The sequence below is a fragment of the Gobio gobio genome, assembly GCF_949357685.1.
Source record: "Gobio gobio genome assembly, chromosome: 15".
Classification (NCBI taxonomy): Eukaryota; Metazoa; Chordata; class Actinopteri; order Cypriniformes; family Gobionidae; genus Gobio; species Gobio gobio.
Genome location: NC_137108.1, coordinates 52,960,375 through 52,983,833, shown reverse-complemented (window position 1 = coordinate 52,983,833; position 23,459 = coordinate 52,960,375). Strand labels below are relative to the sequence as shown.

The window sequence follows — 23,459 nt, the reverse complement described above, 5'->3', positions numbered from 1 at the left end:
GATAGAACGATAGATAGAACTATAGAACGAACGATAGAACGAACGATAGATAGAACGATAGATAGATAGAAAGAACGATAGATAGATCGATAGAACGATAGATAGATAGAACGATAGATAGATAGATAGATAGATAGATAGATAGATAGATAGATAGATAGATAGATAGATAGATAGATAGATAGATAGATAGATAGATAGATAGATAGATAGATAGATAGATAGATAGATAGATGATAGATAGATAGATAGATAGATAGATAGATAGATAGATAGATAGATAGATAGATAGATAGATAGAACGATAGAACGATAGATCGATAGAACGATAGATAGATAGAACGATAGATAGATAGAACGAACGATAGAAAGAACGATAGATAGAACGATAGATAGATAGATAGATAGATAGAACGATAGATAGATAGATAGAACGAACGATAGAACGAACGATAGAACGAACGATAGAACGAACGATAGATAGATAGATAGATAGATAGATAGATAGATAGATAGATAGATAGATAGATAGATAGATAGATAGATAGATAGATAGATAGATAGATAGATAGATAGATAGATAGATAGATAGATAGATAGATAGATAGATAGATAGATAGATCGATAGAACGATAGATAGATAGAACGATAGATAGATAGAACGAACGATAGAACGAACGATAGATAGAACGATAGATAGAACGATAGATAGAACGATAGACAGACAGCAGACAGACGGATGGATGGATGGATGGATGGAACGATAGAACAATAGAACGAACAATAGAACGAACGATAGAATGAACAAACGATAGATAGATGAGTGGGGTTGTTTTTCAGGGGTTGGCCACTTAGTTCCAGTGAAAGGAACTCTTAACGCTTCACCAAGACATTTTGGACAATTTCATGCTCCCAACTTTGTGGGCCCAGTTTGTGGACGGCCCCTTCCTGTCCCAGCATGACTGACCAGTGCTCAAAGCGTCTCCATAAAGACATGGATGAGGAGTTTGGTGGAGGAACTGGAGTCCTGACCTCAACCCGATAGAACAGCTTTGGGATGAATTAGAGCGGAGACTGAGAGCCAGGCCTTCTCGTCCAACATCACAAATGAAGAATCCCCATAAACACACTCCTAAACCTTGAGGAAAGAAGAGCAGAAGAGCTGGAGCTGCTAGAGCTGCATATTAAACCCTACGGATGGAGAATGGGAAGCTCATGTGTGTGTAAAGGCAGGCGTCACAACACTTTTGGGAATGTAGTGTATTATTGTCTAAATATTCAATAAACGCTCCATTCTGACTCCATCTGTCAGGCTTTATAGGGTTAAGAATGCATGTTAAAATATTATAACACTAATGTCAAAGTGAAGCCAAAGGCTGTGTTTTATCAATGCACATACAAATGTCATCAAAACTGAGAGGTTAAAAAAAGTAAATCCATTTCTAAATGCTAATTTTTTCCCAACTCATGACTCCATTTCCACTGGGAAATAAGCGCTGTAGACATTAAACATGTGCTGGGGGGTTTCGTCAAGCTCGCTTGAATTTGTTCTAGATCATTAGATTGATGTTTTTTTAGGAGGTGAACTCGTACAAACGCTGCTTGTTAAGTCAAGATGCAGTTTCTTCTCTGACACAGCCAGAAAATAATGAAGTGGTTTGAGTAGAGCCGACTCAAATTAAACACACGAGTTCAATCTAATCAACTTTTACGAGTGTTTAGAACTTTCTTTCTCTTTTGAGTTCACAAAACGGACACATTTTAAGTCATCTGAGCTGCTTCATTGTTTTGAGTTTTATGAACTTGTTTCTTTTAATTTAGACAAACTTAAATTCACCAGAAACTGGGCTGGGATTGCTATTTCCCAGCATGCTTTGCCATGACACTCAAAAGGGAGAGTAAATGCCAAAATTAAGTGTTATAGGATGTTTTTTGTGCACGATTAATGTTAAGCGGGAGATTTAGAAGTGTTTAATGTTTTGCTATGTTAAAGATCCCATGGCATGAAAATGTCATTTTTTGAGTTTTTTTAACACCAATATGAGTAACAGTGTGTTGGGGGAAGTTACTCTGAAAAGTAATGCATTACAATATTGTGTTACTCCCTTAAAAGTTAGTTAGTTACTTTTTAAGAAAATAAATGCATTACGTTACTTTTGCGTTACTTTTTCTCACCTGGGCCGGGCTTGTTTTTTTGTTTTTTTATAACAAAAAAGTAATTTTTTTGTGAATTTTTTTGTGAAAAGACCCTTTCACACCAAAATTGAAATAATAAGCCTCAGGCTGAGTTAAAAATGCAAATTCACAAACCTCAAACAAACCTTTCAGCTGTGCTTCCATTCTGGATAATAGAAAAATAGGACACAGGAGAAAAAAAAGCTAAAACTTACTTAACCAATTAAAACAAATCTAGTCATTTTTGCTCCTGATTTAACTGAATCATCGAAGGTCAGCAGCAAGACATTGGTCAATAACGTCAGATTAAATGCATGTAAAATATTTGTTTTATTTAACATTGAATTATTGGAGGTTTGCATAGTACTCTGATTTTGCATTTTACTGATTTTATTTTATTTGAGGAATAGTGCATCTTTATTGTGCAAGTGAGATGAGTAAATGCTCACATTTAGTCTAGAACTACAATAACCGTCATGTTCACACACACACACACACACACACGCCTCTGCACTTACTCCCGATTTCTCTCAACAGAGATTTTAAATCTCTTCTTAAAACATTTTATTTTAGGATTGCTTTTATTTGAATATTCATTTTATTTGTTGTACTTAAAGTGTGTGGTTTTATGTAAGCTTGTCAAGCGCTTTGAGAAAGCCACTTTTAAAGGCGCTATATAAAATAAATGTATTATTATTATTATTATTAACATGGGGACACGAGAGCTGTCAGTCAAATAAATCTGAAAAAGTAACTCAGATATTTTGTTGTAAATTTTAAAAGTAATGCATTACTTTACTAGTTACTGGAAAAAGTAATATTATTACGTAACTCAAGTTACTTGTAATGCATTTCCCCCAACACTGTTCATTAAAGCCTGATCTGTGATCAGTGATTTCTGATGTGTAGCTAATCATTCAAGTTCACGCAGACTTTCTTTGGAAATGGTTTAACACTGTCAGTCCCGCCGCTGGCCGTCTCGAAGCCCTGAGCGTAATGCATCAGCAAATCAAGCCAGTGAATAAAACCATCGTTTCTGTTAGTAGCATGAAACAAATCCCTTATTTAAAGTGTGTTAAACTACAGAGAGCGATCAAAGAACACACTCTTTATAATGTTCGGCGCTGTCAATCACACGTCGCGAGTGTATCTGCTAGTGTTAGACCGATATATCGGCATCGGCCGAAACAAGGCTGTTGCGTTCGCCGATATTTTTCCCCTGCATTATTTCCAGACAGGCGTCCACAGGGCAGCTCTCACCGTCTTCAGACTCTCTCGCTCTCCCTCGCGCATATTAATCAAAATCAATTGAGAATTGACGCGATGGTAAAAGGTGGAAAGACTGAAGCTTCACGGTGAGCATTGGGAGATTTTCTCCTGAATTACCGCTGGTGTTGCTCCACAAGAGATTCAGTGAAGTGCAGCTACACTCTAAACAATGCTGGGTTAAAAATAACCCAAGTTGGGTTGAATATGGACTAACCCATCAATTGGGTTGTTTTAAGCAAACATTTAACCCAACCGCTGGGTCAAAACAACCCAATTGCTGGGTTAGGCCACATTCAACCCAACTTGGGTTATTTTAACCCAGCATTTTTTAGAGTGTAGCCATTAAATGACTAGGTTGTGAATAGTTTTAAATGAAGTATAGTGCAGTCAGTGTGCACTTTATTATGCTGCTCGCTTGTTGATACTGTGTGCAATAGTGTCATTATTTTATTTATGCTTAAATATTTATTTTCAGAATTTATTTTCACCACTGAACTTCTTGTTCTACCTCACCTGTTTTTACTATTTTTTAAATATAGTTTTTTTTAGTTCAATACATTTTCCTTTTTTTAAATTGTAATTTTTAAATTGTTATCATCATGATCATTGTCATTTTTATGATGTAAATTGAGGGAGCAAAAGCAGAATCGGCTCCAAATATCAGCTCAAGAAAATCGGCAGCTCGTATCGTCATCGGCTAAGGCTGATGAAAAAAAATCGCTATCGGCACTGAAAAATCCATATCGATCAATCCCTAGTATCTGCACACTTGCCCAAACTGCCGTTATAATGAATGTAACATGTCCAGTGCTTTGGATGGCCATGGGTCTGTTGAAAGCACTATATAAATGCAGTCCATTTAAACATTTTCTACAGGGCTGCCAACTTTTCCAAAAAAACTTGGAGTGAGATTTGGTGGGGCCAAACAAAATTTTGCCACGTACAAAGCAATTTTTTCCCAGAAAACACTCTCTCCGCATCAGCATTTGAATGGAGCGGCACAAGGACAATCTTTACAATGGTGGAAAGCCTCTGGAGCAGGCGAACACCTGTCACTGTGAAGAATGAGCCAAGAACACACTGGAAATAAGCTCTCCAGTAGACCTAGTATTGTGGGTTTTTTTGGGTTTTTTTGGGGCGGGGGGGGGGGATAAGTATAGGTTGATACATAATAAATTCTGCCTATTAAGACTAAATTCATGCATCTATATGACACTTTGTATATCCTATAGACACACACACACAATTTGAAAGCACTACAGCTGTACGGCTTCTTAAAGGGTTAGTTCACCCAAAAATGTAAATTGTGTGATTAATGACTGAGCCTCATGTGGTTGGACACCCGTCAGACCTCCGTTCATCTTCAGACACAAATGAAGATATTTTAGTGTAAATCTGATGCTGAGAAAGGCTTCAGATAGGCCTCCATTGGCATTCAGTACATTTACACTCACAAGACCCATAAAAGGCACTAAAAACGTCACTACAAAGTCCATCTCACCACAGTGACTCTACAGTAATCTTACGAAGCGACGACAATAGATTTTGTGCGCAAAAAAAAATCTAAATAACACCTTTATCCAGCTTGTTCTTGTCTTCCGTGTGTGTCTCCACGACGCATGCGTGAGAATATGAGCAGATCCGGCGTTCGGACACATGACCCAGAAGAGATTTGTTTACGAGCAGAGGAAGACGCGCGTGTCTCAGCTGTTGAATTCTACACTGATCGTGCTTTAGGTCTCGGCGTAGTTCTCAAAATGGGGCTAAAGTGAGCATTTCATGGAATCCCGAACGCCGGATCTGCTCATATTCTCACACATGCGTCGTGGAGACACACACGGAAGACAAGAACAAGCTGGATAAAGGTGTTATTTAGATTTTTTTTTGCACACAAAAACTATTGTCGTCGCTTCGTAAGATTATTGTAGAGTCACTGTGGTGAGATGGACTTTGTAACGGCGTTTTTAGTGCCTTTTCTGGGTCTTGTGAGTGTAAATGTACTGAATGCCAATGGAGGCCTATCTGAAGCCTTTCTCAGCATCAGCTTTACACTAAAATATCTTCATTTGTGTCTGAAGATGAACGGAGGTCTGACGGGTGTCCAACCACATGAGGCTCAGTCATTAATGACACAATTTACATTTTTGGGTGAACTAACCCTTTAACGCGTTTATTGCAACTACATTTCATATTTTTCTCATCAAACAACCAGACTAACGAATGGCTCGACACAACCCGTACAAACACAAGCCATTTGATCGTCTGGTTGTCTAGTTTGATCTTCGGCTGACCAATCAGCAGAAAGGGGCGTATAATTCCCGCCCACATGTAGAAATCGAATATTCAAACTGTTTATTCATTTTTCTACCTCTGAACAAAAAGCGAAAAATCAAGCCGAAATCTCGTTTTTCTGAAAAAATATGAAAAAAACGAAAAACGAGCTGTTTTCTAATTTTTACCCTCGCGCTCGAGTATAAACACGGCTTTATATTGCGGTCCTCATTCAGCAAGTGCTATGCTAATGCTAATGCTACCAAAGCATTGTGTCACCAATTAGCAAGGTGGCATTTATTGAATTAGCTGGTTAAAGCTAGCCATGTTTCCACTACTCAATATATTTAAGTTGATCATTTTAAGTTAAATGTATGAATAGCCTACTCAAATATTTGAGTACAACATAAAAATCTGCAAGTTCTGCTTACTTAAACTTGACATTTCTTAACTTTTATTGTTGTCATTTTTAACCGATTGCTGTGTTCGGGTCATTTTGACCCGGAGAGGATTTTCCCGTACCCGAAAATTCTAGACAATGTTTTTGCATTGGACTAAAACTTACTGACTTTACTCACCAAGAGTCCAACAACTTCCCAAAACATTTTTTGATACTTTTTGTTATTTTTTCTCCACATTGTAACAGTTGTGGTGTTCCTGGTCAAAAATGACCCGCCTACAAAAAATTGCTTTTAAATCACTCATTACACTATTTTATCACCAAATGTTGGATTTCATCTTTTTGTCAACTTGTTTTTTTTCCATTAGGACAGGTATTTCTTTCTTTTCGGAATTGATTAATCATAGGCATTATTCATCTGAGCTTTGTACGTGAAATAAAACCTGGATAAACTTTTTTATATTAAATAAAATATGAAAAAAATTGCACTGTTTATCACACTAGTGTGCTTTAATGTTTAACCAGGAAGTTTGTTTTGAAATGCTTTTATTTTGTAAAAGATTTTGACAATGGCACAAAGTCACAAGTTGACAAAAATATTGAATCCAATATTTGGTGATAAAATAGTGTAACGAGTGATTTATAAGCTATTTGTTTGTAGGCGGGTCATTTTTGTACAAAATAAAACCATTTAAAAAAAAAAAATCCTGTTTAAACATTAAAGCACACTAGTGTGATAAAGTGCAATTTCGTGTATTCGTCATATTTTATGTAAAATCGACATAATTATAAACAAAAAATTGCTTATAAATCTGTTTTTATGCTAGCTTATAACCAAATATTGGATTTAATCTTTTTGGCAGCTTGTTTTCTTTAAATTAGGACAGGTTTTGTATTTATTTTTCACTCAAAAACTGAGGTATGTAAGCTCAGATAAATGAGGCCTACGATCAATCAGTTCCAAGAATAAATACAAAACCTGCTCTAATTAAAAGAAAACAAGCTGACAAAAAGATTGAATCCAATATTTGGTGGTAAACTAGCATAACGAGAGATTTATAAGCCATGTTTTGCAGGTCAGTTGTTTTTGACTGGGAACACCTCAAGTGTTTTGGGGTTTTCAACACAACACAAGGCTTAAAGTGCACTATTATACTACTTTAAAGGTCCCTAATGTTGTTCTGGAGTCTTCTACAACAGGTTTACATGCATGCATACTTTAATTTTCTCATTATATACATTACACAGTTCATTTCTCAGTGTCTGAAACAGTTCATTCGAAGATTCAGTCTCTCTAAGCTCCGCCTCTCTGAGAGCTGCTCTGCTGTGATTGGTCAGAAAGCAAGCGCTCATTATCATATCTGAATCTCAGTGATACGAACAGTAATGATGGCGAGGGTTTGACCATCTCAATCTCAGCAGAAAACAGCATCACATGACCAACACCAAACAAACTCTTCCAGTCTCAGAGACGACTACCGTGAGTGAGGGCGGGGCTAAGAGACATTCAGCCAATCAGGACCAGAGGAGGGCATCAACTACCGTGAGTGAGGGCGGGGCTAAGAGACATTCAGCCAATCAGGACCAGAGGCGGGCATCAACTACCGTGAGTGAGGGCGGGGCTAAGAGACGCTGTTCAGCCAATCAGGACCAGAGGCGGGCATCAACTACCGTGAGTGAGGGCGGGGCTAAGAGACGCTGTTCAGCCAATCAGGACCAGAGGACGGGCATTAACTACAGTGAGTGAGGGCGGGGCTAAGAGACGCTGTTCAGCCAATCACGACCAGAGGGCGGGCATTAACTACAGTGAGTGAGGGCGGGGCTAAGAGACGCTGTTCAGCCAATCACGACCAGAGGGAGGGCATTAACTACAGTGAGTGAGGGCGGGGCTAAGAGACGCTGTTCAGCCAATCACGACCAGAGGGCGGGCATTAACTACAGTGAGTGAGGGCGGGGCTAAGAGACGCTGTTCAGCCAATCACGACCAGAGGGCGGGCATTAACTACAGTGAGTGAGGGCGGGGCTAAGAGACGCTGTTCAGCCAATCACGACCAGAGGGAGGGCATTAACTACAGTGAGTGAGGGCGGGGCTAAGAGACGCTGTTCAGCCAATCACGACCAGAGGAGGGCATTAACTACAGTGAGTGAGGGCGGGTCTAAGAGACGCTGTTCAGCCAATCACGACCAGAGGAGGGCATTAACTACAGTGAGTGAGGGCGGGGCTAAGAGACGCTGTTCAGCCAATCAGGACCAGAGGGCGGGCATTAACTACAGTGAGTGAGGGCGGGGCTAAGAGACGCTGTTCAGCCAATCAGGACCAGAGGAGGGCATTAACTACAGTGAGTGAGGGCGGGGCTAAGAGACGCTGTTCAGCCAATCAGGACCAGAGGAGGGCATTAACTACAGTGAGTGAGGGCGGGGCTAAGAGACACTGTTCAGCCAATCAGGACCAGAGGGCGGGCATTAACTACAGTGAGTGAGGGCGGGGCTAAGAGACGCTGTTCAGCCAATCAGGACCAGAGGAGGGCATTAACTACAGTGAGTGAGGGCGGGGCTAAGAGACACTGTTCAGCCAATCACGACCAGAGGCGGGCATTAACTACAGTGAGTGAGGGCGGGGCTAAGAGACACTGTTCAGCCAATCAGGACCAGAGGTGGGCATTAACTACAGTGAGAGAGGGCGGGGCTAAGAGACGCTGTTCAGCCAATCACGACCAGAGGAGGGCATTAACTACAGTGAGTGAGGGCGGGGCTAAGAGACACTGTACAGCCAATCACGACCAGAGGGCGGGCATTAACTACAGTGAGTGAGGGCGGGGCTAAGAGACACTGTACAGCCAATCACGACCAGAGGGAGGGCATTAACTACAGTGAGTGAGGGCGGGGCTAAGAGACGCTGTTCAGCCAATCAGGACCAGAGGAGGGCATTAACTACAGTGAGTGAGGGCGGGGCTAAGAGACGCTGTTCAGCCAATCAGGACCAGAGGAGGGCATTAACTACAGTGAGTGAGGGCGGGGCTAAGAGACGCTGTTCAGCCAATCACGACCAGAGGAGGGCATTAACTACAGTGAGTGAGGGCGGGGCTAAGAGACGCTGTTCAGCCAATCAGGACCAGAGGTGGGCATTAACTACAGTGAGTGAGGGCGGGGCTAAGAGACGCTGTTCAGCCAATCACGACCAGAGGGCGGGCATTAACTACAGTGAGTGAGGGCGGGGCTAAGAGACGCTGTTCAGCCAATCAGGACCAGAGGAGGGCATTAACTACAGTGAGTGAGGGCGGGGCTAAGAGACGCTGTTCAGCCAATCAGGACCAGAGGCGGGCATTAACTACAGTGAGTGAGGGCGGGGCTAAGAGACATTCAGCCAATCAGGACCAGAGGAGGGCATTAACTACAGTGAGTGAGGGCGGGGCTAAGAGACATTCAGCCAATCAGGACCAGAGGCGGGCATTAACTACAGTGTGTGAGGGCGGGGCTAAGAGACGCTGTTCAGCCAATCACAACCAGAGGCGGACATTATGCAAATGTGCTACATAATTACTCATTTCAACCGTTCAGAATCAATTCTTTCTTCTATTTGTCATGATCTTTAGCAGACCTTTTACATTCACAAACTGTTCTATTCCACTCCACATGAAAGATAATATTTGAAAAAGCTTTAACATATATTCTGTCATGCTTATATTCTAAGCTTCATTATTAGGTGAACTGTCCCTTTAAGGATCATAATGTGCCAGTTTGTTCCTCATGGCTAACTGACAAAGATTTCCTACATCTGAGACACTTTGAGGAACATTCAAAAGAGGCAATATATGTGGATTAAGTTCACTTAGAAGTAAGGAAACCACTAAGCCAGTGATCAAAGGTAATCCCTTCTGACAGAAAGCAATCGCTGGACAAGGAACAGATGACGTGATGAGAATTGAAAAGGCCATTCCAGTTGAATTATTGACGGGAGCACAAACAATACAAATTTTATCATTACGCCGCTTCCCCGGTGGGACTTTCGAGGAGTGTTAAAGCAACACACACCGACACAACTAATCAAACTTCATCAGTGTCAATTAACACAAGCCTTTCTTTCTCGAATCCTGCCGGCCCAGATCTGGTTAATAAACGAGAGCCTCGCTTGTGAATAATTACCATCGCCCAGGTCTGCCATCTGTTATTCAATTTGCGAGAGACGGGTTGGAGAACGCCTGCTTTCCAAGAGCAGGATTCCTGGATTCCACTGGGTTTGTGTGATGAACTTAAGCGGTGTTTGTCAATCAAGTCTCTCCGCTGATCCCTGATAACCCAGCAGAGAGCGTGAGCAACCGAGCGAGACTTCTGAAAGCTTCTTAAAACAAAAGGCAGCGCAGTCTTTCAAGAAACGAATGTCAGCAGATAAATGTGAGGAGACAATGCGCAGGTTGGAAAATAAGCGGATAGACAACATCACTGCTGTCACTCATACTTAGATTGAACATTTGCCCCCCGTGGTTCCGGCTACAAACATGAGCTGTTCTTATGCTGCCTTCACGTGCTATCGGAATTATCGTAAATACGAGTTTTCTTGGTAAAAATTGCACATGAACGCCCTCTGATGTCGTGTTTACCACTGGGAAGTTCGGAAATAATTTTGATACCCCAATTCCCATGATGGGCGTGTCATAAGCTTTAAACATGGGGGCGGGGAGAACTACTGCTGTGGCAGGTGTGGTTTTATTGTTTTTTTTTCCAAAACAGCTAGGTCGTCTTATCTTGACATTAATGTAGTACATATTTACATGTAAGAGTAATCATATGAAGCGTATTGTATGTTTGGTACACAGCGAAAATAGCCTGCATTTGACTGAAATTACAGAATCAGCAGAAAGCGGACTATCTGGAATGTTTATATGGTTGTCGGTGCATGCAACACTACATATGATGTTGGTTTTAATAAGATTTTCCCAATAAATAGGCATGAATAACCTGGTGTCCACCATGATTCCTGTTCACTCCGACAACAAAGCACTTGAATGCAACAAGCTCGTAATCACGACTTCTAAAGTGGGAATTAGGAAATTTCCGATAGCACGTGAAGGCAGCATTACTTAGCATTCTTAGCTAGTGGATAATAAAACATACCTGTAAACCAGTGTTCATTTGGACAGCAAATTTTGATTTAGTTTTAGTCGTAGTCTTTTGACTAAAATGCCATTTAGTTTTAGTCATATTTTAGTCACCTGAATTGTTTTTAGCTTTGGTCTAGTTTTAGTCTGCTAAAATCTAATGAGTTTAGTTTAATTGTAATACATTAAGCATTTAAGCGTTGCATAACCGACTGTCACTTACTGACATTTTGACATTAAAAATACACGAACGTGCTCAATTCACTTTTTTAAAAACATCTATATAGTTTTTATAACTTTCTATTCCTGTTTTAGTCAGTCGGCCATATCAGGTTAAGCTAAAGCTTCAAATAAGTTTGTTTATTTATTTTTTATCAGTTAACATTTATTTAATTTCAAGTAATTAAGTTTATTTAAAATGGTTTTAGTGAACTATTATAACCCTGATACTTTATTGAATATGTGTCAAATACTGGTCTTTTCTCCTGACTGTGAATTAAATGGGAATTAAATTAAATACAGTTTATTGTGTGAGCAGAAACGAATATATAATGCGTGACTTTTAATGATAAACAAGCTGGAAATACACCAGGACTCTTATTTTGAAATGTCTGCGCCTCTATTGCAGTTGCAGGAGCTCATTCAAGTTCAGATGAGGAGATAAATATGCGTCATTACAACCGTCTAAAACATATTACTATATAAACATCATAAAGTCATTATTCATCAGCATTAGTTCATAATCAATAGTCTGTCATAAGTGTGTGTTATTGATTGAGCCGCTCTGGAGCTGGATTGGGGGTGTGTGAACGAAAATGATTTACGTTAGTTTTTTTCATCCAACACTAGTTTTTATTTAGTTATCGTCTCGTTCTCGTCAGTAAAAACAGGTTGTTGACGAAAATTATGACAAAAATTATTCGTCAACGAAATAATTTTTTCAAACGCAAAGTCCAGAGCAACAACTTTTACAAACCTCATGTCAACTTAATAAATGATTATGTATGTTATGTATAAGTGGATGGATGTATGGACGGGCTAGGGGAAAATGTCAGAACAAACAAAGTATGCAGGTTTAACAACACAATCTACAAAAATAGTGCTTAAACGTTCCCTTAAAGCTATTATGCAAAGTTCACTTTTACATGGTGTTTGAACATAAGTGTGTCGGCAGTGTGTACACAACCAGCCTATAGTGATAAAAATCCACCACTTCTCTTTTTTTAATCCTCATAAATAACAAGCAGTGTCTCAGAATAAGCTTTTTGCAGTTTCTATGCAATGTGATGTCACATGTGCTTAAGCCCCTCCCATGACTGCTGATGGACTCCTCCCTATTAGCATAGACTCCGCCCATGACTGCTGACTGACTCCACCCTATTAGCATAGACTCCGCCCATGACTGCTGACTGACTCCACCCTACTAGCATAGACTCCGCCCATGACTGCTGACTGACTCCACCCTACTAGCATAGACTCCGCCCATGACTGCTGACGGACTCTGCCCTATTAGCATAGACTCCGCCCATGACTGCTGACAGACTCTGCCCTATTAGCATAGACTCCGCCCATGACAGCTGACAGACTCTGCCCTATTAGCATAGACTCCGCCCATGACTGCTGACGGACTCTGCCCTATTAGCATAGACTCCGCCCATGACTGCTGACAGACTCTGCCCTACTAGCATAGACTCCGCCCATGACTGCTGACTGACTCCACCCTACTAGCATAGGCCCCACCCATGACTGCTGACGGACTCTGCCCTATTAGCATAGACTCCGCCCATGACTGCTGACTGACTCCACCCTACTAGCATAGGCCCCACCCATGACTGGTGACGGACGCTGCCCTATTAGCATAGACCCCACCCATGACTGGTGACGGACGCTGCCCTATTAGCATAGGCCCCACCCATGACTGCTGACGGACTCTGCCCTATTAGCATAGGCCCCACCCATGACTGATGACTGACTCCGGCCTTTTAGCATAATCCCCACCCATGACTGCTGACAGACTCCGCCCTATTAGCATAGACCCCGCCCATGACTGCTGACGGACTCCACCCTATTAGCATAATCCCCACCCATGACTGCTGATGGACTCCACCCTATTAGCATAGACCCCGCCCATGACTGCGGACGGACTCCACCCTATTAGCATAATCCCCACCCATGACTGCTGATGGACTCCACCCTATTAGCATAGACCCCGCCCATGACTGCTGATGGACTCCACCCTATTAGCATAGACCCCGCCCATGACTGCTGACAGACTCCGCCCTATTAGCATAGACCCCGCCCATGACTGCTGACGGACTCCACCCTATTAGCATAATCCCCACCCACGACTGCTGATGGGCTCCGCCCTATAAGCATATTCTCTGCCCTATTAGCATATTCTCTGCCCTATTAGCATAGTCCCCTTCCATGACCGCTGACAGACTCCGCCCTATTAGCATAATCCCCTTCCATGACTGCTGACAGACTCTGCCCGATTAGCATAGGCCCCGCCCACCACCGCTGATAGACTCTGCCCTATTAGCATAGCTCCGCCCCTCAGTGAGCTGATTCAGTGGAGAGCAGTGAGTGATGTTCTGTTGTTTGATTCATATTAACAGCAGATATAGCAGAAGGTTCTGTGTATTACGTTTTAACACACAGATCTAATACACACATGCCCTTTCTTTACATTCACAGACATAACTGTGTGTGACACACAGCTTTCTGTGCGCGTGCTTCGTGTGTGTGTGTGTGTGTGTGCTCAGAAAATCATATATCAGAAGTTTAGGCTTTAAAACGCATACAGATCATAAACTTTCATGAGCGCGATAGAGATGATCATCAAAACCAAACAGATGTTTTAGTGTTTGGCAGAGCATCCGAGACACAAACTGTACAGGCTCCGCCTTCTTCTGGATAAGGGGGCGGAGCAACAGCTCATTTGCATTTAAAGATACGCAATCACTCAAAAATGGCCAGTTAAAACATGGTATAATAAATGATCAGTGGGGTATTTTGAGCTGAAACTTCACACACACATTCTGGGGATGCCTGAGGTATTATAGGTGCCCCTTAGGTTAAAAATGTATTAAAATAAAAAATAAAATAAAGTGGATTTATTCAATAGCAATGCTATTCTTGTTCTACCCACGAAAATCTAATTCATATAAAGTTAGTAACATTCATATAGCATCAGTGTATGGCGGAGGAACATGTCTTCATACATAATTAGCTGAATGAAAGATGACTGGGAGAAATATTTTAAGCACATATTAAAAGTCGTCTGGATAGCTACAAGACAAATCTGACATCTGAGCAACATTTCAAGTCAATTATCTTCGATAAGGACGGAGAGGTTGATGACGGATCACAATGTCAATTAAAGCGTCATCTGCTTGGCTGATTCAATTAATTTCCTCGCTGCTTCCTGCACTGTCCCACTCAGAGGTCGCGCGGCTTTTTACACACGATCTTCACAGCGCTCAGCGCGCGAGAGAGAGCGATGCGGAATAAAGGTTATCAGGATCAAGCAGAAAACAGCTTTATACTGGCTCTTTTGCTGAAGGCGACACGCTGTCATCTCGATCTGATGTTGTGGAGAAACATATCACGGAAACTTTCATTGCAAACCCACGAGAGTCAAGCTCTGAAAGTCAACCTTTTTGGTCGAAGATGACATTATAGACTGATTATATGATAAACATCAGATATCGTGTCCAAAGAGACGCAAACAAATGGTACGTTTTTTAATGTTTTTAACCTCTTAAACTTATTTAGGAGCTCTGACCTCATATGTGGTGTCATTTGAACACTTTCTGGAGATGTGCATCACTTTGGCATTTGTTTTACACAAAGTAACTTATTTACACTAAATTACTCTGGGAACATTTCCACCTGGATTTGGCTGACCTGCATTGAAAAGCTTCCCAAACACACACACACACACACACACACACACACACACACACACACACACACACACACACACACACACACACACACACACACACACACACACACACACAGTGTCTCTAAATACACAATACTGGTGTCATTTTAAGTGTTTAACCCTTTGAAGGTTCATAAACCACTGCTAAAAGTGATAAACATGTGAGTATATGTTGTCTGAGCTGTAATAACCCCCCCAAAAAGAGGCGCTTTTTGATTTTTTTTGGTTATAAATTGATTGTTGAAAGTGTGTAACTCAGGCCCTGTGTGTTCTAGCACCCTGCAGACAGTTCCGGCTGTAAACACTAGATTACAGAAAACACTGGAGAAAAGAGTTTAGTCTGGATCATGTATGCAAGATTTATTCAAATGAATATGAATGGAGGAATATGACCTTTTTTATGTACCCCCCCCCCCCCCCATCCACATATACAGTGGTTTAAATGCAATATCCCTGTGTCTTTTTTATACAGAACCCTGAAATTACTTAAAACACTTCTGAAAGTGATAAATATTATAGTATATGTTGTGTGTGATATAATAAATATATATAATATTTAAAAAAACAGACAAAATATGCGTTTTTGATTGTTTGGTTATAAATTCATTTTTGACAGTGTATATCTCAGGTCCTGTGTGTTCTAGCACCCTGCAGACAGTTTGGGCTGTTTCCAGCATATCTCAGCAAACACTGGAAAAATAAATCAATGATTTCATATTCCTCCATTCATATTCATTTGTATAAATCTTGCATACAGGATCCAGACAAAACTCTTTTCTCCAGTGTTTTCTGTAATCTTGTGTTTACAGCCGGAACTGTCTGCAGGGTGCTAGAACACACAGGGCCTTTAGAGTTACACACTTTCACAATTATAACCAAAAAAAATAAAAAAGCGCCTCTTTTTGGGGGGATTATTACAGCTCAGACAACATATACTCACATGTGTATCACTTTTAGCAGTGCTTTATGAACCTTCAGAGGGTTTCTTGTAAAATGACAGCAGTATTGAGTATTTAGGGACACTGTGTGTGTGTGTGTGTGTGTGTGTGTGTGTGTGTGTGTGTGTGTGTGTGTGTGTGTGTGTGTGTGTGTGTGTGTGTGTGTGTGTGTGTGTGTGTGTGTGTGTGTGTGTGTGTGTGTGTGTGTGTGTGTGTGTGTGTGTGTGTGTGTGTGTGTGTGTGTGTGTGTGTGTGGACGTGTGTGGGACGTGTGTGGGACGTGTGTGTGTGTGGGACGTGTGTGTAAGACTTTTATTCTCACCAAAAAACATTTCTTTGAAATCTTTTGTAACATTATAAACATCTTTACTGTCACTTTTGATGAATCTCTTTAAAAAAAAATTACCAACCACAAAACTTTCAAATGGTAGCATAAAACAAATCAACCTGTAGAATTTCTCAATAACTCAAAGCCTGAACTCGAGCACTTCCTTCAAAAGCAAACGATCTGAGCTGCTATTCACACTCATTTACAGCTCTACACTTCTGCTTCTTCTCAGAGAAAGCTGACGACGGGTGGGAAAGCTCGTCACAAGCATTCGTTTACAGTGACTACACAATGGACCCTTAAAATACTGCAGCATGTTGAGCTTCTGCTCACAGTAACGTCTTGAACATGTGATTAAAGCCTTGATGAGCGCTGCGGATTACAGCAGGAACGCAGGCATCTTCAGGATGAGCGAGTGTCCTTCAGACGCAAGCCAGAAGATATTCACACCATCTCAGATTCATGTCCCGCTCAACAGAAAAGAGCTGATTCTGAGGCTATTAAACTTGATGTCGAGCAATTTAAAACAATCATGCTCTTGTTGTTATTGTTCATAGTGACCATGATGGTCAAGCTCCAAAAAGAACAAAAAAGCAACAGATCATATATATATATGACATACACGTTTTCAGAAGTCATGTAATGTAAAATTTTACATTACCATTTTGGGATTTCCGCCTGGATTTGGCCGACCCACATTGAAAAGCATCCCATACACACACACACACACACACACACACACACACACACACACACACACACACACACACACACACACACACACACACACAGTGTCTCTAAATACACAATACTGGTGTCATTTTACAGGAAACACTCTGAAGTTTCATAAAGCACTGCTAGAAGTGATAAACATGTGAGTGTATGTTGTCTGAGCTGTAATAACCCCCAAAAAAGAGACACTTTTTGATTTTTGGTTATAAATTCATTGTTGAAAGTGTGTAACTCAGGCCCTGTGAGCTCTAGCACCCTGCAGACAGTTCCGGCTGTAAACACTAGATTACAGAAAACACTGGAGAGAAGAGTTTAGTCTGGATCATGTATGCAAGAGTGTCTAACGTCATCAGCGGCGGCCATCTTGTCACAGGCGAGCTTTCTGGCGGGTGATGTAAGGCGAGTGATCTGAACACAAATACTTTTATCTCACTGAAATCTTGATGGATTTACAAATGGTTTGGTTTCTTACAAACATTATTAACTTGGCTATAATTATGGATGCTTGAACAAATTATGAATAATTTTTCATAAGTATGCAGTGTCATAACTACATCTCTGACGTTTACAACAAACCAAACAGTTTGAAAATCGGAAGTAAACTTTGCAAGTTATGCTTATTTAAAAAGTACATGCACCATTAAAACACAATGTTAGGAGTGAGCGAGCTGACTGTGACAAGATGGCCGCCAGGTGCGGACGTCGACCTCCATTGGCCAGCAGCGGACGAGACATCTAGCCTTGATTATGTATATCTATGTGTCTGACGCGCTTCAGCCAATCACAGACAGGTCTGACTCGCTTCAGCCAATCACAGACAGGTCTGACGCGCTTCAGCCAATCACAGACAGGTCTGACTCGCTTCAGACAATCACAGACAGGTCTGACTCGCTTCAGACAATCACAGACAGGTCTGACTCGCTTCAGACAATAACGAAGCAAACTTTGAACAGCTGAAATAATCTCAACATTAACAACAACAGTGAAATAAGAGCACGATTAAACTATCAATGTATTTCGTTGCTATAGCAACAGTGAGCTCCCGGCACATTTATGGTAGCACACAAAAAAGAGCATTTTATTACATTTTTCTTTTCACACTGTTTTAATCCCTAATTTCTTTGATCAAAGTTCTCACTTGCTTTTGCCCTTAAAAACATTCAAATGATCTTGCGTGGACTTACTTTTCAAAATTAGTAATAAAACAATTGCTCTTGGCGACCGGGATAGCTAGTGTGTTTGCTCAGCATAGCCTAAAACACGACAATTTATGAGATGAATATCATGTTTCGCTCTAAAATCACTATACGCTGTGCACTGAAATAACTATTGTGGTCCCATGTGAGACAGAAAATATATAATTTTATAAAACTCTATGACACATGTCAATTAGCATAGCCTACACGCCATATGGTTTGAAAATCACAAATATATCATCGCAGTCGTGTGTTTATTGTCTTCATGTTTCATCAGAAACGTCTCATGTTATTCAGCTGATATCTGGGATTTCCTGGAACGTCATAAGTTTAATAATTCTATTAAATATTATTAATACTTCGGTAACACTTTACAATAAAGTTTAATAGTTAACATTAGTTAACTACATTAGTTAACATGAACTAATACTGAACTGCACTTATAAAGCGTTTATTTATCTTTTTTAATGTTAATTTCAACATTACTAATGCATTATTGAAATCTTGCTAACATTAGTTAATGCACTGTGAACTAACATGAACAGCTGGATTTATATGAACTAACGTTAACAAAGATTAGTTAATGCTGATCAGAGGTGTTGTTCATGTTAACTAATGCATCAACTAATGTTAACTAATACTTTCGTAAGGGTGTTTATCAGTCAAATTAATTTAAAATGTAAATTCAACAGGTATGATTAGTAAGAGAAACACTGTTAATGAGAAGACGAGCGGCAGGTTAGACATGTATTTATTATTCAGAATGCACATTTCAGACGATAAGAGACGTAAACATCCTCAGTTTGGAAAAGCATAGGCCTAACGTTACAACACACAACACATATTATTTTAAAAGAAGGACCTTCTTCACGCCATATCAGCCTCACCCATGCTTTCCTCTATTCTTTAAGTGTCAGGAAATGGTCAAATCATTATTTAATATTAGAGCACCGGATCGCTGCAGCAACAGATTCAGACACTAGAGCTGAATCCGAAATCGCCCCCTAAACCCTCATTCACTAATCCCTATGTTAGTCCACTGATACAGTTCACTTGAAGGAGTGAATGAAAACGAGTGTGTGAAGTCGGACATCGGCTGTACACTCAAAGTGGGATTGAATGAGTGCACTCAATAATGTCCACTATGGTTTCAGACACCACTACAAATGGCTGCTCCCTCAAATAGTGCCCTATTTAAGGGTATAGGGGGCGATTTCGGATTCATCCCTAGTTTTGATTGCGTGGCGATGGGACCTGAAGTAGCGGTGGCCTGCTTCACTTACCGGAAATAGGAAGTGTGATAAATACAGGCCTATACTTCTATTGAAATATTCTGAGCTGCGTCTCATTTTGAAGACGGAGGTCATGTTTGAAGGCTGCATACGTCATCAAGGATGTCTTGTTTAAGAAAAGTAAAATGTACTGTTTTCTTGTGAGGTGTAAAATACTTTAAAGGGTTAGTTCACCCAAAAATGTAAATTGTGTGATTAATGACTGAGCCTCATGTGGTTGGACACCCGTCAGACCTCCGTTCATCTTCAGACACAAATGAAGATATTTTAGTGTAAATCTGATGCTCTGAAAGGCCTCCATTGGCTCAACTTTACACTCTCAAGACCCTTAAAAGACACTAAAGACTAAAGTTACAAAGTCCATCTCACTACAGCGGCTCTACAATAACTTTATGAAGACGAGAATAGTTTTTGTGCGCAAAAAAACCCTAAATAACGACTTATATAGTGATGACGATTTCAAAACACGGCATCATGAAGCTTCGAAGCGTTATGAATCAGTGAGTCGATTCAGCAGTTCAGAGCGTTATGAATCAGTGAGTCGATTCAGCGGTTCAGAGCGTTATGAATCAGTGAGTCGATTCAGCGGTTCAGAGCGTTATGAATCAGTGAGTCGATTCAGCGGTTCAGAGCGTTATGAATCAGTGAGTCGATTCAGCGGTTCAGAGCGTTATGAATCAGTGAGTCGATTCAGCGGTTCGAAGCATTATGAATCAGTGAGTCGATTCAGCGGTTTGGATCGGCAAATTTCAGCAGTTTGTCGGTTTGACACGCGATCCGAATCATGATTCGACTCACTGATTCATAACGCTCTGAACCGCTGATTCGACTCACTGATTCATAACGCTCTGAACCGCTGATTCGACTCACTGATTCATAACGCTTCAAAGCTTCATGAGGCCGTGTTTTGAAATCGTCATCACTATATAAGTCGTTATTTAGGGTTTTTTTGCGCACAGAAACTATTCTCGTCTTCATAAAGTTATTGTAGAGCCGCTGTAGTGAGATGGACTTTGTAACTTTAGTCTTTAGTGTCTTTTAAGGGTCTTGAGAGTGTAAAGTTGAGCCAATGGAGGCCTTTCTCAGCATCAGCTTTACACTAAAATATCTTCATTTGTGTCTGAAGATGAACGGAGGTCTGACGGGTGTCCAACCACATGAGGCTCAGTCATTAATCACACAATTTACATTTTTGGCTGAACTAACCCTTTAATGTCTTTCTTTCTTTGCAATCTAACAGTTACTTTTTTTTAAATGAGACCGATGACGTGTGCAGCCTTCACATGCATTACATGAGAGTGTTTAGCGCTCCATATTGCTCACATCCACTCGTTTTGGGTATGAGCAGAAAAATCCTGGAATGTGTTCCTCAAAAAACTGAAGAAAGAAAGACATGAACGTCTGATGAGATGGGGGAGAGGAAACTATCAGGAGATGAACTAATCCCAGCAATACTTTCCACCTCTGATGAACGAACTATTCCTAAACCCAAACTTTAAAGCGTTCCAGCTCTTTTTTTGGGGGGGGGATAAAAAGCCAAGCGACTGTAGAGATCAAGGCATCCTCCAGCTGAGCAAATGAAAGCAGCGTCTGCTAAAACTCAAACTGTTCAGATTACCAGACCACGACCAGCCGAGCGGGACCAGATCAATAATTTCAAATGAGATGAAAAGTTATTTCATTGGCCTCCTCATTCAACACGCTGCCCAATTTTCTAAGCGCCTCTTATTAAAAATGCATCAAGAGAGCCTTGAAGGCAGAGCAGCGCTGTTGTTTGGCCAAGGACATTATATGAGAAATAACTTCAAAGCCACTGCAACACCCGCGGCCTTGGAGAGGAGAAACACACTAAATATTTGCATTCGCGAAAAGAGCTCCATTATGACATTATGATGAATTGAGCAGATCTTAGAGCTGAACTACAGTAATCACGCTTTCTGTCCAACGGCATTTCAATCCCGCGTGACATTTACCGGGAACATAATGAGGACTTTAGCATGCGCACGGATCCGCTGTTGTTTGGCACGCGAACGCGCGCGAGAAACGGACGCGGAGGTTAATGTCGTGCTGCGGCAGCGCAACTTCATTCCACCGATTCCATTAGATTTCCATTAGACTGAGTTCGCATGCGAGGCAACACTACGCGAGTTTAGATGTGTTTGCTCAAAGGGTTTGAAACACAAGAGCGCGGCGGTGCTTTTGCTCATCCGGTCAAAACGCGCCTCGCGTTGGGTTAAGAACAACTGCGAGCGTTTATAAAACATCTCAGACGTTCTTCAAGTCCCTGTTTTCGCCATATGTGATATTACAGATATCCCCGAGTGTCTCTGTGAGGATGCATATAAACAACAATCAATCACGCCCGCGGTCCGAGACCCGCGCGACCTGTGCTTTTCATTACAGCAAATCCCCGCAGAAAGCTGTGCACTTCATTAGAAAGATTAATAAGAGCAGTTCTATTATACAGTAGACCGAGAGAGAGAGAGAGAGAGAGAGAGAGAGAGAGAGAGAGAGAGAGAGAGAGAGAGAGAGAGAGAGAGAGAGAGAGAGAGAGAGAGAGAGAGAGAGAGAGAGAGAGAGAGAGAGAGAGAGAGAGAGAGAGAGAGAGAGAGAGTTGTCAGAGTAACAGGGATTAAAAATAAACGCCTTGCAACTGCAACAGCTGTGTTAGAATAAAACAATGAAAGAAACACGAGATCTGATAAATCCATCCACCTGTCCAGATAATTACCCAACTCTCTCTAAAAAAAATCCTCCATGTCACTGCAACAAATCATATTTGATAATAGTATTGCATGTGTCATTCAGTTATATAACATTAACATATTTGTGCTGTTAAAATGTGTTACTGTAAAAATTGACCAATGATAATAATACAGTGTGGAAGGCATAACATTCCTGAAAGAAAAATTAAGTTTTAAAATAAATACTGTAGATTTACATATTCACATTTTTAAATGCATGCATTTTCTTCAGGAAGAAATGCACATTTATTTTAAAATGCCATGTTTTACCTTTAAATGTATTTCACACGAGAAATATTAGTCATTTTAAAATGCTACATAATGCATTAATATCTCGAGATAGATAGATAGATAGATAGATAGATAGATAGATAGATAGATAGATAGATAGATAGATAGATAGATAGATAGATAGATAGATAGATAGATAGATAGATAGATAGATGGATACTTTTGTTCACTTGCATACAGTAAAATATGAGGATATAATGAGAACACAGTTGAGAACATTTTTTGCAACGGGACAAAACGAGCACAAAAATGCCCCAAACCGCGCGTTCTCCCGGTCGGTGTCCTGGAACACGCGCCGGACTCGACCGGAGAACGCGCGCGCACGGACGGACGCAGGTGATGCTCGGAGATGTGACCGAGGCTGTGATGACTCCCGCGGGCACGCACACACACCTGCAGCCCCTCGCGAACCAGCACTTACCCTGCACACACGACAGCACGCAGCACAGCACTATATTCCCAGTGATAAATCCACAGTTCGTCGTCATGGTGGTAAATCCTCTGTTTGAAAGCGCTAGAAATCCTCGGCGTCCGTCATTCTCGGCCGCTTTCATAGTCTCAGGTGTCGGCAGAAACGGATATTCCTCGCGCTGGAGAGAGAGCGATCTGGAGTCAGTCCGCGCTGGATGTGTGCGGAGAGCAGCAGCAGCAGCAGCAGAGCAACCTTGACGAGGACTCAACCATCTCGCCAACAGGGGCACAAAGTATTCTCTGTACTCCTCATATGAGTCTCCTCACTTCAGTCGCGCATGCCGCTTTCAATGCATCTCTAATGAAC

At 41.1% G+C, this 23,459-nt stretch overlaps 1 protein-coding gene across 1 annotated transcript in view; it reads right to left on the bottom strand.

Moving 5' to 3' along the window:
• The window catches only part of csmd3a (CUB and Sushi multiple domains 3a), a gene marked incomplete at both ends in the record, with an annotated part of 567,839 nt that extends 544,604 nt beyond the window's left edge, over positions 1–23,235 (bottom strand). Inside the window, one exon of the mRNA XM_079838157.1 lies at positions 23,103–23,235. Coding sequence (XP_079694283.1) covers positions 23,103–23,235 — 133 coding nt within the window. The remainder of the gene's footprint in view (positions 1–23,102) is intronic.
• Positions 23,236–23,459: the final 224 nt, after the last annotated feature.